Source organism: Otolemur garnettii, unplaced genomic scaffold (genome assembly GCF_000181295.1).
Source record: "Otolemur garnettii isolate 467f Iridium unplaced genomic scaffold, OtoGar3 scaffold00067, whole genome shotgun sequence".
NCBI lineage: Eukaryota > Metazoa > Chordata > Mammalia > Primates > Galagidae > Otolemur > Otolemur garnettii.
Window position 1 is genome coordinate 8,835,901 of NW_003852462.1, and position 18,616 is coordinate 8,854,516.

Consider the following 18,616-nt stretch of genomic DNA (forward strand, 5'->3'; position numbering starts at 1 on the left):
ACATATCACTAAGGCCTGGTTAAAGCCCCTAACTACATACACCATGGTTTGAGGGCAGGCCTTCAGTTCCACCTCCAGCTTTCACTTTAAATACAGAGTTTGAAGTAGAGCAGGCTGTAAAACAAGTGCTCCCTGCCCACCAATAGCACTATCTCTCAGTTGCTTGGGGATAGACTCATGGTAAATGTCATCTTACTTTTTCTCCTCAGGCTAAAAGATATGGGCTCTCAGGTCAATTTCAGTTAGAGAAACTATAATATCTAGCACTAGTGTGTGAACTTGGTGTTTATAAAGAAGTGGTCGTAGACATCAAATAAAGAGTGCCTCACTGATCTTGGAGTAGCCCATAGGGAAAGAAAATGATATTTATCAATTACCTGTTAGGCATCTGGTGCTTTCTTCTGATACTAATATTCCTCATCTCACAAGTGAGGAAACAGCCTGTAAGAAGGTAGCTGACTTACTCAAGACAACATAACTTGTAAGGAACAGTATTTAAATCTCTGACTCCAAAGCCTGTGTTCTTTTTACATCAGAGTTTCTCAACTGTAGCGCCTGTTGACATTTGGCTCAGATAATTCCTTGCTATCTGTGCATTATGGTTAAGCAGCATCTCTGGCCTCTGCTTGCTAGCTGCCAATAACAACCCCCCAACTACTGTTGCTACTACAGTCCCAAAATGTCAAGCAAAAATGTCTCCAGACATTGCCACGTTTCTTCTGGGGAACAAAACTGTTTCAGTTGAGAACCATTGGGTCACACTGTTCTGCTTTTTTATAACATTCCTTCTTGTTTAAAAATATGACTGATATATTCACTAAACAAGTTGTTAAACGAGTATTCAGCATTTACAGATACTTAAAATTGGTAGTTTAGAAAACATTGGAATATTTCCTAATTTAAATCAGTAGGTACAGATAGTTTTTTAACCTGCCAAAACTGAGTAATGTATTTGCAGGTTAATGATACACATTTTTAAAATTTTTTTCTGTCTTTCTTATAGATCTACCAAAGATTCCTCCTGTTTTACAGTAGTGCTCAACAATCTCCGTGTGTTTCTCATATTTGACTGGCTACTTTTAGTCCATGATTTTCTGTATACTCCCAGTGATATCAAGAAACAAAATAATGCTACTCCTTCTCGCCACCGTAACTCTAGCAGCGAATCTGCTATAGTTCCCAAAACTGTGAAGAGTGGAATAGTTACCAAGCGGTCTTCCCTACCTGTGTCCAATGAAAGGCACCTGGAGGTCAAGGTCAATGTAACAGGTGATTCACTGGAGCTTAGTTTGGATGTTAGGTTCAATATCTGTCTTATGGGATTATTTCTGTGTTGCCTCATTTTTTGACATGAACACTTACGCATTTATGTCTTTTACAGACCAACAGGTATCAGAGTTCTTGACTTCCATTTCCAGGGGTGAGCTGCCTGGCCCACTGAAGGTTGTGGGTCTTTTGTCAGTCTCCTCCTCCTGCCTAGTACACCTGCCTAGCCTGAGCACCCACCTGGGCAGTGGTCTTTTTTTTCCCAGTGTAAAATCTGGCTTCAGTTTTCTCTTTAATCTTTAGGGTCCCAATAGATGCTTTACTGATTTTAAGCAAATTGGGTATGTGAAAAATCTCTGTTTTGAAGATAAATTAGGGGATTGAGATTTTCCTTACAAAAACAATATTTTTCTATATGTGGATTTACTCTGACTTTTGTTGACTGGTAAACTCTTCTATACCATTAGTATGCATCTATATGTTTATTGCAGTTTTTGTGCTACCCTACCTACTGTTCAATGATTTTGGTGAAACTGACTAACACTATGCATTTTAAATGGGTTCTGTTACAAAAGCTCCATCTACACATGGCTTTTGGTAAAGACACGGTGTAAAATAGAGTGAAATTTGCCATGTACCAATGAGTAGAAAGTCTACTGATTAAAACATCTCAATATTGAACTGGTCTGCTTTCAACTTGTAAACAGCTACATAGATGTTGCATAGTGAATCACCTTCCTGGGATTTAAATCATGTCATCACTTGGAGATTTTCTCAGCAGAATCTGAATCTGTTAGACCTCCCAGGAGAACTGGGATGCAGTTCTCTCCCTAGCTTAAAAGCACATGCTAAAAAGAGAAAGCACATTCTAGTCTTTTCTGCCAGTGCAGTGCTCTGTTCTTTTAGCTATACCTGGCCAGACACAGAGAATTTATTCAGAATGACAGCAAAGCAGAATGTCAGTAGACATCTTGGAGGATACTAAATCTTGCTGGTTAATATTCTTGCTTGGTGGAAATAGGCTGCGTGTTTGAAGCGACCTGCTGTTGTCCAGCTTCCTAGATTTGGCTTGATTGACAATCCTGTCCTTTTCAGGCACAGAGTTTGTGGTCGTTGAAGATGTGTCCTGCTTCGATACCAATGCCATTATTCTAAAAGGCACCACAGTGCTTACCTATAAGCCCCGATTTGTTGATCGTCCTTTTTCAGGAAGTTTGTTTGGCATCGAGGTAAGAAGTCTATGTGTCAGTCACAGCACTACGTGTTTGGCTCAAGAGAAGAACATCTGGAAGAGAATTTTACCTCTTCAGCATGCATTAGTGGAAATAATTCAAGGAATTGGAGGACGCTTGCCCTCTTTTCCTCTTTGTCTTCTTCTCAGATCTACTAGGTTATTCTAATGTGTGGTTTCAGTCTTCTAATGTTAGATGTAGATATGCATTTTCTCTTATGCCCTTCCTTCCTCAAGAAGTACAAGGAGACTCTTGTAGTCCCTGTTACCTGTCAGGCACTTTGTTGTGTGCTCTAGTTCTAGAGGTCTAGTTCTTGGCAAATTTGTGAAGGTGAGGCTAGGATCCTCATGCCCCTCCATGAGCACAATCCTGTGAAGAACTAGTGTTTTGTAGTAAGGGAAACACATTTATATTACTAAAAGATGGTAAGGATTTTTTTATATTATCCTCTTAGGAATATCCCATTTTAAATCTTCAAAATGGCAGCTCTAGAGTCATGCCTACCCTAAAGGAGCGCATCCCTATCAAAGGTGTTGTCGGCTCTGGTTTAATCTCAGGACGTGGTAATTTGCACTACAGTGGCCTTTGTAGCTTAAAGATTTCATGATCTTTAGTTAATATTCATCTTGTTATAATGTTAGAATACTTTCTCAGAGTTCCCTTCACTTGACAATGAACTTTTCATTCCCCTTTCTTTCCAGTGGTATTGTTAGAAGTTGATAATAAAACTTATTTTCACTGTCAGCCATATGGTACTTCTTGGGGGGGGGGGAGTCAAATATAGCTAAATCAAACCTGTAGGGATTTCAGTTTTTGACCACTTATTTCTCTCATGTAAAGAAACCTCAGTTTGAGAGTAGGATTTGCATGCTGGTGTGATGTGAGTTGATTATGAAATGGCAATTATCTCCCTTCCAAGCCACCACAATACCAGCTTTGAATGGAAAATCTTGGTGATTGATTAATGAACTGTCAGGTACAATTGGTTTTTGTGTAGCAGAATCCCCTGGCGGAAGAAGGAAAATGAAACTTTTCTGCTCCAAAGTTTTAGAAAAACTACATGGCAAAATATTTGAGATTGCTAGAAACTCTTTTCAGTCTTATTCTTTAGGCAGAACAATTGGCTCTGAATTAAAAACCTGCTTGATACATCATTTGGGGAGGATTTGTAAAGTCTAAGTTAACTTTGAATATGACAAAGGCCCTTGGGGTCACATGTTTTTTAGTAGCACTAGGGAATGCCCCCCAAAGGTGGAGGGGACAAGGGGGATCAAACTGAACGCTCTATTCTTTCCTCTGTACTCGTCCTTGAGTACCCAAAATAATTTGGTCCTAAAATGGGAGTCCTCCTTCCCTCCCTCCTTCCTTTTTCCCCTATAAATGTATTTTTTTTAGCGTTTTATTATAGAACATTGCAAAAATATACAAAGTAAACAGAATGATGTAATGAGCTCTAGATTCACTGAGCTTCGATAGTTAATGTATTTATTTCTAATTATAAATACAGAGAGGAGGGAAAGTAACTTATCCCACCATTTGTAATTTCTATTGACATTTTGGTGTGCTTTTTTCCTTAAAAGAAAGTCCTGGCATAATATTATTTTGGGCCGTGTGTTCGCATAGTCTGTGTTGTAACTGTTTTCCTACATCCTGTATGATCTTTTCAGCTGCCATTTTCATTGAGTACATATGATGTAAGCTTGGTTGCTCTTAATTTTTTTAACAATTAAGTAATGATTCAATGAAATTTTCTGTATTTTGCTTTATTTCTTTAGGCTAGTTCCTATAAAGGAGTAGGATTATTGGCTCAAAGAATGTAATAGGACTTTTGGGGGTATTGCCGAACTGCTTTTTCGTATGGGTGAACCATTGCACATGCTCTTGGCAGTAGGTGATAGTGTTAGCTTCATTCGTCACAATATTTATTTTAGCATTTGCTGTGGGTCTTGTGGTAATACAGAGCTGATTCTTCTGAGTGAGCTGCTTTTTGTGTTGATGTCTAGACCCTTCCTACATCAGACATTAATTCTTGCTATATTGCCTTTAATTCTTTAGGTGTTTTCATGTCGACTAGGGAATGAACATGATACAGCTCTTTCAATTGTTGATCCTGTACAAATTCAAGTGGAGTTGGTGGGAAATTCTTCATATCAGAATAGTTCAGGTTTGATGGATGCATTCAATAGTGAAGATTTTCCACCTATCTTAGAGGTAATGATGCAAAATCTGTATAATACATTGATGTACTCAAATATTGTTCTATGCAGGCAGTTTTACTTACTCTGTTAGTCTTATTTATTTGCTCTGTTGCTCAAATACTTTTTTATGCAGGTAGTCTTACTCTGTTGCTCAGTAACATTTTAATTACTTCAGCAAATGCAAAATAAAATGTCATTGCCTCTGTCCTGGGCAATACTGCAGCTTCAGGGAGGATCAAAGACCTTTTACTTATTTGCATGGTGTAATGTTGAAGTTCTACAGAATTTAAGCAAAACTGAGAATTCTGTATAGATAGGAATATTAATTGTGAGTGGGGCTCAAGGAAAGGTGAGTCTGGGAAGAAGGGTAGGATGCCAGTAGGCAGAGAGGAAGAGGAGGAGCATTCTACATGAAGCCAAGTCCGGCAGAAACAGGTAGGTCTGACCAGAGCAAGTGGATGCAGAGGTAAGGAAGGAAGATTCAGGGTGAAGCAAGGGAAGAAAGCTTGAGAACTGGGTGCATGATTCTTGGATAGAAGGGAAAAAATAATCCATTTGAACCACAGGAGATTGAGAGGGGGAGAGAGAGAGAGAAAAGCTGTTCTGACTTTTGGTCTTAGTGCTCCCTCACAGAAAAAGAAAAAGGTAATAAGTACATTCAGACAGTAACCTGAGTGCTCTGGTGTTGGGGTCTGTGCTGCCTTTACCAATGGTAACTACATTGTTGATCTCTGGGGAAGACTGGATTTCAGGAAATGGATTTTAATAAGGAAGAGCTTGGTTGGTCAGTTTGTTTCAGAGATTTAAAAAATTAAATAAATTCATGCAAAATGGATTAATAAAATGTTGCTAATAGGTAGTCCTTTTTCTCTCAGAGCTGTTCTCTGATCCTCTGCTTTCGTGATGAATATACTTAGGAAAGTCATCCTGCTGAAATTCTGGTTGCTCTAGTAATTATTCTAGCTTAGTATTTTCTATTTGGTGCAGATTTGTGGCCGTTTACTCTCATAGCTGAGACATTTTACATCATGGTCATTAGTTCTTAATTTCAGATCTTTGCAGTCTATTTTTTTCCCTTTGTGGTCTTTTAAAGGAGAAATTTGCTGTAATATCTGTTGACCTGTTAGAACTTGAAATAGGAATTATATCTGCAAGAGGTCTGAGTGCAAAATCGAATGCAACTTTCAACAACTGCTTTTACATTTTGTTAGATTCAGTTACAAGCCCTGGATATCAGACTCTCCTATAATGATGTTCAGCTGTTTCTTGCTATTGCAAAATCCATCCCAGAACAAGCGAATGCTGCAGCGCCAGACTCAGTGGCCTTGGAGGCTGACTCTGTAGGCAGTTACCTTCCAAGTGCATCTCAAGTTGGAGAGGAAATCAGAGATGGAACAAGACACACCTTAGATCCTGTCTTGGGTAGGTGTTTAACCATAAAACCCACTCAGTCTTCGAACAGTGCTCTTTCTTTTTAACTCTTAATATTTTCTTTTGCACGATTAAATTGTTCAGAGTCTAATTGTATGTCATTAAGTATAATTGTAAGTAATAAGTATGACTCTCATTTTGTAAAGTTTAAAACAAACAAAACACTCCAAACCAACTGCTCTAACTTTATAATATTTTTTCTCTTACATTTTCTTCCTGAGTGATATAGATAATGCTAAAGTTCTAAGTTTTAAACTTTGAGATTTCTTCTCCAAACTTATGTGTATAGTACTAGGTTTTAAGTATTTTAAAAACAAAGTCAATATAAGGAAAAGAAGCCAAGCACCGTGGCTCACACCTGTAATCTAGCACTTTGGGAGCCTGAGATAGGATGATTACTTGAGGCTAGGAGTTAAGACTAGCCTGGGCATTACAGCTAGACTTTGTACAAAACAAACAAACAAAAAACCAGGTATGGTGGCATATATCTGTAGTTCAGCTTCCAGCAGGCTGAGACAGAAGAATCACTTGAGCCCAGGAGTTTCAGGCTATAGTGAGCTATAATGATACCACTACACTCCAGCCTGGGTGACAGAGTGAGACCTTACATCTCTTTCTCTGTCTTTCTCTAAAATTTTCAGTGTACACAGGAGAGAAGTCTCCAATAAGGTGCCCATTTTTGTCTAGAGAAATGAAATATTTTACTAACTAGATTCTAATTTTCTTTTTTTTCTTAGTCTGTGGATTGGTTAACATAAAATTATCTATAAAAATTATATACCATTTTTTCCCCAGAGTTACAGCTGGCTAGACTGCAGGAGCTGGGATTCAGCATGGATGATTGTCGCAAAGCTCTTTTACTGTGTAAAGGTAATGAGGGGTCCATTGTCTAGTGTTTATCTTGATAATAAGCTTCCTTTCCATTTCCCCCCCCTACTGCACAAGGTGACTTAGAGACCTGAGCATCTTTTTTTGGCCAGGGCTGGGTTTGAACACCACTTCTGGCTTATGAGGCTGGCTTTTTTGCAATTTTTGGGTGGGGCTGGGTTTGAACCCGCCACCTCTGGCATATGGGGCCGGGGCCCTACTCCTTTGAGCCACAGGCGCCGCCTGACCTGAGCATCTTTAGAAACTCCTTTATGTGTCTTCTGTGGACTGAATGTAATCTTGGCTTAGTAATCATTTGTAATGGCGAGTGGTATTCTGCAGTGAATAAGAATATGGGTTCTGCAGTTGACTATGTTCAGGTCCTTCCCCTGTGTTTTCTTGTTTTCTGCATAGCCCTTGGAGATGGTTGTTATTATTCTCACTTCAGATGAGCAAACTGGCTCAGATATATTAAGTAAACTCGTTAAATAAACTTGTCTGAGGTTACCTGTAAGTCTCCTAAGATGGGTTTAAAATCAGGTCTGCCTGATTCCAAAGCCTGTGTTTTTTCCATTGCAGCTCACTTCTTTTCCACCTCCCTCTGTGTTCTCCTTTGTCTTAAAAAAGAGAAGCACAGAACAGCTGTATTCCTTGTAGTTTTTACACTTGGATGTACACGTGGTCTGTTTCTCTGTGCATTATGGACAGTATATCCATGCATACACATACACATACATGTCATTTTATGTATTGATTGTGTTGCAAATAAAACTTTATGGTCTTAATTATAATTAATCCAATAATATTTTATTGGATTATAATTTTATGATAATATATTGGTAGCCTCTTTCCATGTTATTATTTTTCAATAGTGATATTTTTACTGACTCTAAAGCTATATTATAATTTAACCATTCTTCACTTGGTTTTCAGTATTATACTCAGGTCTGTATAATTATTGTTTTGGTGTGAAGTTTTGTCTGTGTCTTTTAACTATTTCCTTGGTAGAGAAACCTAGTATTTTAAATACTTGACCAAAAGGTATTGATGCCATTTTCAGGTTCTTTACTTGAATTGGTATATTTTTTTCAAAAAAGTTCATATCCAAGTTACATTTATTTGTACTTGGGTTCTGGTGATTTATAAGTATGAGGTTACTTATAAATTGCTTTTCTTTTTTGTGGAGGATGGTGGTGGTGGTTTACTCATCTGGTTATATTCAAGCCCCTGTTATTTAGCAGTGTGTGTTACACACCTGCAATGCTTCTGTTGCTCTCTGTTCTCAAGGAATCTGTGATTGGTTGAGAAGACACATTATACACAAACTAAGACATTGGAGAACAGTTATAAATACAAAGCAGCATACTGATATGCATAGGACTCCATAACGAAGATTAAGTACTTGAGTAGCAGTTGGCACCTAGAATTTGGATCTTCTCCTGTTCTCCTTTCCTATTCAACAGTGTCATAGTAGAGGAGGGATGGCTTCTTAGAGGTGGTTTGAGCTAAGTTCCAAAGGGTGTTGTAAACTTGAATGAGAGGTGTACGACAAAGAGGGCCTTATTCTGTTTATCTAAGAGCAGAATCGGTATTATGCTAGGTTTCTTTTCTTCTTTTTTTAAAGTCTAAGAATACTACTGGTATCAGGGCTGTTTTGGGCTGCCCAGAAGAACTTCGTTTCTCTGTTGCCTCTGTGAGTTGCCAGGGTAGCTGTAGAAACTGGTGGAATTGATCACTTTCAAATTTCTTTGAAGGCCAATTGAAAAAGGCAGCAAGTTGGTTGTTTAAGAATGCGGAGCCTCTGAAGTCTCTTTCCCCAGCCTCCAGCAGCCGAGATAGCCTGGGGGCTGTGCCAGCACCATTCATCTCTGGAGTAGAGATCAAAGCCGAGAGCGTGTGCATCTGTTTTATCGACGACTGTATGGACTGTGATGTTCCTCTTGCTGAACTCACCTTTTCCCGTGAGTATTGTCCTGATTTTCACGTTCATCTTGAATATTTTTGGTGATTGCTGAATTATTTGGAGCCTGGTTGTTTTTTAAAAGTGTTATTCATGCTGTCCTCTGCTTAGTTGTATGGGTGAAATTTAGATAATGCTTTCACATATGTTTTTCATTATGTGTATTTTAAGGAAATTTGTATTTATTTGCCATATGTGGCCTTCAGCATATAGCTTAGAAATAATAGCAATTGTCACTGATAAAATTTCCATTGTATTAACAACTCTAGCTAAATAATTCCTCATCTCTCCATTTTTTTGTTTTTTATGTATCTAAAGATTGTGGTGAATACAGTTACCAAAGGCATTTAAAAGATTAAACTCAGGCTCAGCACCTGTCGCTCAACTGGCTAAGGCACCAGTCACATACACCTAAGGTGGCGGGTTTGAATCCAGCCTGGGCCCACCAAACAGCAATGACGGCTGCAACCAAAAAGTAGCTGGGTGTTGTGGCGGGCGCCTGTGGTCCCAGCTACTTGGGAGGCGGAGGCAGGAGACTCATTTGAGCCCAGGAGTTGGAGGTTGCTGTGAGCTCTGATACCACAGCACTCTACCCAGGGGAACAGCTTGAGGCTCTGTCTCAAAAAAAAAAAAAAGATTAAACTCAGAAAATAATACTTCTACTGTATTTATCTGGTGGAAATAACAGAAACTAAAAAAAAAACACACCAAAGTCTGAGCCTCCTTCATAGGACCATGTTGGGGGTAATACAGTATTCACTTGTGAGCTGTCCTTCAGGGGAATGGAGACCAGGGTAGGAGAGCTTTATCTTCAAGTGCATCATTGCAAGCAGTGTTAGAATGAGGAGATAGGGTGGGCACCACGGCTCACGCCTGTAATCCTAACACTCTGGGAGGCCAAGACTAGTGGATTGCCTGAGCTCACAGGTTTGAGATCAGCCCAAGCAAGTATCTCATCAGTATAAGATCCCGTCTTTAAAAAATAGCCAAGTGTTGTAGCAGCCGCCTGTAATCCCAGCTACTTGGGAGGCTGAGGCAAGAGGATCACTTGAGCCAAAGAGTTTGAAGTTGCTGTGAGCTATGATGCCACGGCATTCTACCAAGGGCAACAAAATAAGATTGTCTCAAAAAAAAAAAAAGTTTAAAAAATCCAAATCCAAATTGATATAGAAAATACATGACATGATGAATATGATATCAAAATTTTGTGTGCTGTCCCATGAACCATCAGTATTAGCTATAAATAACATTTCTTTAATGTGTTTTGTCTGTAAGAGAGTTTGGTTGCTACTGTCCTAATTCTGCAGTGAGATTTTCTTTCATTGCAGGCCTGAATTTCCTTCAACATGTAAGAACTAGCCCTGAAGGCTACGCTTACTTCACCCTTTCTGGAGATTATTATAACCGTGCTCTGTCAGGTCAGTATAAAGCGTATATTATTGTGATATTTAAAAAATAAATTTAAATGTTTGCCCAGACCTATTGACACATAAATTTTAGATGAGAGAAAAAGTGGGAAGAGGACACAACAGGGAAAAATTAAAAGCATGTGACCACATAAGCCCAGAAGATGAAGATTCTCTATTTTCCTAAAAACATATCTGATATGTATATTTTGCTGAATTATTTAAAAAGATATTTTATTGTTAATTCTTTGTGATCCTGCAGTTTGGCTCATTCTAGAACATGCCATTGCTTAATAGTGAAGAATCGTTTGTTTGGCCCTATGAGTAGCTAAATTTCAAGGGAGATTTATGCCCTTAAGCATTTTAAACCTCAGCATTTTAAATCTTCCCCCCACATTAGATGTGTACTGTGAATCAGTGGTAATGTATGTTGTACGACACTTACTCCCTAAAGCAAAACACTGTTGATCACATAAAGCTGGTTTTGAGGAGACGTAAAACCTTGGTAATACTGCCAGCATTTTCAGGTTTCTTTACTCCCATTAGCAAGACCAAGGTAAGGCCCTATACAGGTCGAAATTCAGAAGCTATCATATATAAGAGCTGGGTGATGATGATGATTTGAGCTGGGTGCCACCTGTGGCTCAAAGAAGTAGGGTACTATTAGTCCCCATATACCAGAGGTGGTAGGTTCAAACCCAGCCCTGGCCAAAAAAAAAAAAAACAAAAAAAAACTGCAAATGATTTGAGCTGTGAACTTCTTGCTTTAAGAGAGCTGAGAGAATTCTCATTGGAATTCCTAGTGGGTGTGGGCAGAGGAAGCAAAGTGATGCTGTGCAGTCCAAGGCTTCAGCCTATGGGTGATGGCGCCCCTTGATTTTAGGGAGAAATTAATCCTCATTTTGTTGTGTTGCTGTTGATTGGTGTAGAGTATAAATCACATTTAATTTCATGTTAACATTTTTCCTGTGTTCTGGATTCACTTAAAGGTAGTACACTTACTTACTCTTCAAAATATTTCCCTTTAGAATAATGGCTCAAGTCTCTCTGGTTGAGAGAAACTCTTGTAGGGCATATGGTAGTTATTTTTCTGAGAATCATTTATTTTCCCAGATCAAATATTGCTTACTTTTTAAGTTGTATGAATATATTCAGGTCATTAAGTGCCAAATGGTGTAAGGAGAGTAACGTGCCTACTCTCTGTGAAATATTTGATTGTATTTGCTCTATGGGTGATTGTGTGAGTGTACGTAGAAAATCTGTTAAAAATTGAATCACCTTGAAAAGTTGAGTTTTTCAAATCACAGTGAGATACCATTTTTCGTATCCCCAAACTTGGCAGAAATTAAATGATGGGACACTACTAAGTATTGGTAAAGATATGAGCCATAGCCCCTGATATTAGAATTGTAGATCAGTATACATTTCCAACTACTTTGGAAATCAATTTGGTATGACCTAGTATAGTTGAGTATAAGCATTTTCAACAACCAGCACTACATTGCTTCTAGGTCTGTACCCTAGAGACCATCTTATCTTTCCTGTGTGTACTAGGAAACTTGTATAAGCTTGCACATAGTAGTTTTCTTCCTAATAGCAATAAAACTGGAATCAAACGAATGTCTTTCAGAAGTAGAATAGGTAAATAAATTGTATACTCCAGTGGGTTACTGTTCAGCAGTGGAAAAAAAATATGCCGGAGCAACCTGTATCAGTATGATGTGGCCATGTGCTCAAAGACGTGTCGTTGAGCAAAAATGGAAACTTGAAAAAGAATACATGTAGGTTTCATGTTGTATGCGAAGATGATAAACATGACAGGATAATCAGTATGTTTTAAGAAATGTATACATTGATGGTAAAATTATAAAAAAGAGCAAGGAAGTAATTAACTGTAAAAATTCAAGCTGATGGTTACCTGGAGTTGGGTGGGAGCAAGTTGGCGAGAAGGAGGGAATTGAGATGGAGAAGTGGCACTTGAGGGCTTCAAAAGAACTTGTAGTTTTCTATTTCTTAAGCTGAATGGTAGGCATGAGTATTTGTGATACTATTCGTTTTTAAACTATACATTTATGTTGTTTACATACCTTTTGTACATATGACAAAGTTAATGAGCCTCCAAATGTGCCGATTGTTCATGTAACCAAGAGAGTCAAATTTAGTAATTATTTAAGCTGCTGTATTATTTTTCTAACCTGAGTCTGAGACCTGTTTTCCATCTTCACTCACATGCATGAACAGGTCCTGCCTGCTTTTTAATGCAAGAGGATATGCTTGCCCTCCTTCCTGCCACCTCTGGGAGACAATGGCAGGGGCAGAATGTCTGACCTTGCACTATATCCACTGAGCAACACAGACACCTGTAGGGTGAAATGTAGCTGAAGGCGGTGTTTTGTTGTGAAACAGAATTGGAAATAAAATACTATTAAGCTCCATATAGTCCTTGCTGAGCATTTGTGAACAGTATTCCCCTATAAACTCTTGATTATCTGCTGAACAGATGTCTTACTTCCTGTGTTCTTTTAGGCTGGGAGCCATTTATTGAGCCATGGCCTTGCTCTGTATCCTGGCAACAACAGACAGCTAGTCGTCTCCATCCTCCTCGGCTGAAGCTGGAAGCCAAGGCCAAGCCTCGATTGGATATCAATATCACTTCTGTACTAATTGGTGAGGGGAAAGTTATCTTTCATCGACTGGTACCTTTCTGTGCATAAATTCCAAGTCTGGAAGACTATTAATCCTAGTTTAGCAAATACTTGGGCCCTTGCCAGGCATCACTTATTTACTGTAGCTGTTGTCCTAAGAAACCCTGACGTGGTCTCATGATATTTCTCAACTCATTTCTCCAGCATTGGCGTCCCATATTAATGCTTTCTGTGATCAAGCAAGAGCTAGGACTCCTTGGGAAACAGAAATGCCATGATGAACTCTCTCAGAATGCTTGCTCACTGGGGTTTATTAAATGTCTTGGAAGTGGGTTTAGATTCACTTCTCCTAGGCTGTTCACAGACTGATTCTTTAAAAAAAGGTGTGATTTTGAACCCTGTCTTTATAGCAGAGTTAGTTGTTTGTATTGTTTTCCATCAACTATTAACATTGACCTAACTCTAAAAATGACTTGCTGAAAGGGTTGCCAACTTAATGGGGTGTGTCTTGAAAGTTTTTTTGGCAACACTGAAATTAAAACCCTGGATTTGATGTAGTGAGTGAGAATTACTATATTATTTTATTTCAGTCCTTTAAAAGGAGTAATTTTGTCATACAATCAGATAGTAATGTATCTTCACATCTTGTTTGATGTGTTGATATATGTGACCTGATTTTGGAGACGCTGAGGTTGTCTTTGAGTGATAACATGCACTGTTGCAAATTGTGAGCTTTCTTCAGTGTGCACGTTGGATTGAAGCTGTTAGAATATTCATTGCCTTGCCCATGTCAGAGGAGGATGGAAAGACTGTATAGTGAAACAACACCCTGAGTTTTTGATCCCTCATATTTAAAACCACTGTTTTAAATGATGAAATTTCATTCATTAATTTGCCTAGATCTTAATATTACCCATATAATAGTAAATTGACCTTATGCTCCTTCTAAACTGTATTATTTTGACTTCTACATTATTTCTCACATGTAATTGCTCATCTGGAAGGTTAGACAAAGTTTGTGGTGGTTCTTTGAAAAGCTATAGCAGGCTCAGTGCCTGTAGCTCAGCAGCTAGGGTGCCAGCCACATACACCAGAGCTGGTGGGTTTGAATGCAGTCTGAGCCTGCCAAACAAGGACAATTACAATGAAAAAATAGCCGGGCATTGTGGCGGGTGCCTGTAGTCCCAGCTACTTGGGAGGCCAAGGCAAGAGAATTGCTTAAGCCCAAAAGTTTGAAGTTGCTGTGAGCTGTGATGCCATAGCACTCTACCGAGGGTGACATAGTGAGGCTCTTTCTCAAAAACAAACAAACAAAAAAGAAAAGCGGGGTGGTGCCTACGGCTCAAAGGAGTAGGGTGCCAGCCTCATATGCCGGAGGTGGTGGGTTCAAACTCAGCCCCAGCCAAAAACTGCAAAAGAAAAAAGAAAAGCTATAGCAAATAAGAGCTTACCTCAAAAGGGCTCTTATTGGTGTTTCTGATGCGCATTTATCTATTTAAAAATATCTTCCAAAAGGCTTTCTTTTCAGTAGTAAAACTTTTTTTCTGTTCAATTTTTTTATTCCTAATACTGTTTTTAGTGTTTAAATAAATCTTACAGGCAGCTATTGGAATTAAAAGGCAGAAACCAGTAAAAATTATCCCCCAAGGCATAGTGTTTTAATTAGTGTAGCAATTTCCTTTCAGAAAACTAAAATTACAGAAAATTGTCAGCTGAATTTCAGTCTCCTGAGTCTTTGTTTTTGCAGCACTCTTTTGCCTGTGTTAGAGTGCTGTAGTGTCAGCTTAGCTCACAGCAATCTCAAACTCCTGGGTTCAAGTGATCCTCCTGCCTCAGCCAAGTAGCTGGGACTATAGGCATCCACCACACTGCTCACCTATTTTTTTCTATTTTTAATAAAGACAAGGTCTCACTCTGGATCAGGCTGGTCTCAAAGTCTTGAGCTCAAGAGATCCTTCTGTCTTGGCCTCCCACAGTACTAGGATAATAGGCAGGAGCTATGATGCCATTGCTTAGTCTAACTAGTTTTTATTTTTAGTATTTAATTTTTTTGTAGTTTTTTGGCTGGGGCCAGGTTTGAACCTACCACCTCCAGTATATGGGGCCAGCGCCCTACTCCTTAAGCCACAGGCACATCCCTCTAACTACTTTTTAATAGCCTCCTAACTATCATCTCCCTCTCCATACCCCCTCTTCCTTAGCATAGCATATGATGCTCTTCACACACTAAGTTTCCCTAGTCTGGACTTCTGTACTGTACCTGATCCCAGCATACTATGCTAAAGAACTATTTGCTGTTCCCTAAATGGTCCATGTACTTTTCTCTTTTTTTTGCAGTTTTTGGCTGGGGCTGGGTTTGAACCCACCATGTCTAGTATATGGGGCTGGCGCCCTACTCTTTTGAGCCACAGGCGCTACCCACGAAGGGAGGTTTTTTTAATTTTTTAGTTTTTATTTTGAGACAGTCTCAAGCGGTTGCCCGGGGTAGAGCGCTGTGGCATCACAGTTCACAGTTCACAGTTCACAACCTCCAACTCCTTGGCTTAAGCGATTCTCTTGTCTGAGCCTCCCAAGTAGCTAAGAAGTAGCTAGGATTACAGGTGCCCACTGCAATGCCTGGCTAATTCTTGGTTGTAGTTGTCGTTGTTTGGCAGGCCTAGGCTGGATTTGAACCCTCCAGCTCTGGTGTATGTGGCTGGAACCATAGCCACTTGAGCTACACGCGCCGAGCCAATCCATGTACTTTTCATTCTTAGATCCTTTGTGTTAGCTGTTCTCTATGGCTACGATGTCACTTTATCCCTAATCCTGTTAGTAATCTCTACCCATTCTTCACGACCTAGAACAAAGGTCTCCACCTCTCTGAAGATTTTCCTGGACTTGGGTGTATACTCTCCCCATCTGCCAAAGCAGCATAAATCTTCTCTTCTTTTTGTTTCCGTAGAATTTTATTTACATCTTTGTTTTAACGTTAACGTTTTACATTATGATATAGTTTTGTGGCATTGGTGATTTTGTTCACATTAATCTCTCCCAATGGAGTGTGAAGTTTTCTAGGGCCTAGACTTTCTCAGAATTTAGCATAGGGCTATCTTGCAGTGCTCAGTGAGAGCTTGCTTTGCAGAATTGAAATTATTTGACTTAAACCCTTTTCTCCTTCTCTTCTCAATATCTTTGGGGGATTCTTCCTAGACCAGTATGTAAGTACCAAGGAATCGTGGATGGCAGATTACTGTAAAGACAATAAGGAAACAGATTCAACCCAATCAGAAGACTGGATGGGCTCTTCAGTGGATCCACCGTGCTTTGGACAAAGTAAGAATTTTCTCTACACTTGTCTCTCTAAATCACTGTTGACCTACAGTGTAATGTTTCAGTGAGAAATTCAAATAGAGCCATCCTTCTTCATGGAAAGGCTATGGGAAATTTTGACTGTCTTCTGTAGTTCTCTTTTAGTCTTTGCAAGAGACAGTTTTCTGTCATGAATTACTGAGCTGTTAACGTGGGTTCTAATTCTGCCTTTGTGGGGGAGAGAGGATCTGCAACACCTAATTCCTAATTTTTGGTAATATTGCACGTGACTAGAGCACCTGAGAAAGCCTCAGGATCAGCTACTGGTGTGTGTTTTACTCAGCAAAACCTTGGTTTTCCAACTGATTGGATTTTTTAGCAGATTTTGAAAAATACCTTTCAGTCTTCTGAATGTAGAGATAGAGGGTTTGAATATACTTTTGAAAAGAGGGCGGGAGAGCAGGATCACTGTGGAAAATGTTGTTAAAGGGGACACTGTATTGTTCTAAAATATGAAAGAATTGAATGGCTGGCCTCTTGAAGAAAAGAGGAGTCAGTTTGTTTTCTTGATGATGTTTTCTTGCCTTATTTCATGCCTCACCAGTGCTGTTTTCCTCAGAGCCGGACAGACTGTGATGGACAACTGCATGGTTGTAGTTGTTCAAGCCATTGTCATCCAAATTCAGCTCAGCCCCAACTCTTTCAATGTGGTTTCTTTGGGGAGTCTTGGCTGGGCTTCACATAGCTCATGAATACTTAAATATTCCATCTGGTCTGCAAACATGTCATGGGAAGATGGGTTTTCTTGATTTAAGAAGTATTTGTACAGGTTCATTTCTCCTCCGGTGTATAAGTGGACTATCTGCCTCGTACTTTTAGAAGGAGAGACAAAAAATGTCAGCTGTGCCTGCTTCTCTACATTCCCAGGCTGTGGCTTCTGAGTCTCAAGGTCATTACTTAGGAGCTAGGGCTTTTCCAATATCATCTGTTCAGTGTTGGCTTCTCCTCTGACCTCCCTACTTGTGTGTCAAGAAAATGCAACATAGTTTACCCAAAAGACTCTAAATAATCTTTGTAATATTTAATATGTCCAAGAGAATATGTTTCTGAAAACATTATTCATACAGGGAGCTCTTAAACCCAGAGTCAGTACAAACACTAAGAAGGCCTAATCTTCAGGATTCTGATGAAGGATTTCCTTATCCCTTTCCTTCACCCCTCCTTCTCCCTCCCTCTCTCTCTTTCTCTATAGTTAATAAGCCACCTCATTTATGTTAAATGCTACATTAAAGCTTCATTTTTATTTACTTATAGATTTTTATGGTTACTTGGGCCTGTAAAGGTATAATGTATCTTTTTAATCAGACATAACTAAATATACCTAAATTTCCAAAACTCTTTTCTTATTGGAAATTCCTGGGTGGTACTAGCACATTCCAGGGCCTTATATTCTTTTAGTAAGCCCACTAAAATGATTATTGGGCATTTGTTTTGAAAGGTTTCAACCTTGTTGACGTGATCATGAACTTTCAGGTCTTATTCAAGAATATTTAATTATCCCCCCACACACAAAGTTGTGTTTTTTATTCAGTCCAGTCTCAAACCCTTAGAAAAGCCCTTCACGTGAAATTCAGTCTAAGGCAATGGTTCTCAACCTTCCTAATGCTGCAACCTTTAATACAGTTTCTATGGGTCACAACCCACAGGTTGAGAACCGCTGGTCTAATGGAACTATTGATTTCTCATTGTTTAGTTGGAGAAAAAAAATACTGGCCTCATTTTAACACAATCATTGGCTTTTTCAGCAAGAGCTGAGATTTTGCAGGTAAACTTGGATGATATGGTACTCATGGAATTTATTAGTTTTGTGTCCCAAGGACATTTTATGAAAATATCAAATATAAGTATTCTGAAAACTTCCATGCTTAATTCAAAATTGAAACAATACTGTGGGGAAGAAAATAAAAAATACTATGAGGTAACTCCTTAGTAGAGATTGTTTAAATTCAGATCCTAGACCTCCTCCTCCCCGTAATTTTTAAGAGGCTCTGGCATTAGCATTCTGCTGCTCTCTTTTCCAATTGGAATGGAGCAACCCCCACTAAAATCTGTACTGAGTGGCTTTTGTAACTTTTCTTATACCATTTAAGAACATGTCATGCTTTAAAAGTCATTAGAAGGCTTGTCATTCTGTTCAAGAGAATGTTCAATACATTTTCTCTCCCCAAGTCAGAAAAAAAAGGAGTAAACTTCTGTGACACAGCCTACACAATAAAAGCTAGCATGAAAAAGTTGGGTACACTTTGTCAAGTGCATTCTT

At 39.0% G+C, this 18,616-nt stretch overlaps 1 protein-coding gene across 1 annotated transcript in view; it reads left to right on the forward strand.

Annotated features, from left to right (window-relative positions):
- VPS13D (vacuolar protein sorting 13 homolog D) overlaps nt 1-18,616 on the forward strand; it is a 275,140-nt gene that overhangs the window by 83,458 nt on the left and 173,066 nt on the right. The window contains 9 exon segments of the mRNA XM_023515148.1: nt 1,004-1,269; nt 2,362-2,495; nt 4,554-4,709; nt 5,908-6,118; nt 6,923-6,997; nt 8,749-8,955; nt 10,283-10,372; nt 12,887-13,027; nt 16,198-16,320. Coding sequence (XP_023370916.1) covers nt 1,004-1,269; nt 2,362-2,495; nt 4,554-4,709; nt 5,908-6,118; nt 6,923-6,997; nt 8,749-8,955; nt 10,283-10,372; nt 12,887-13,027; nt 16,198-16,320 — 1,403 coding nt within the window.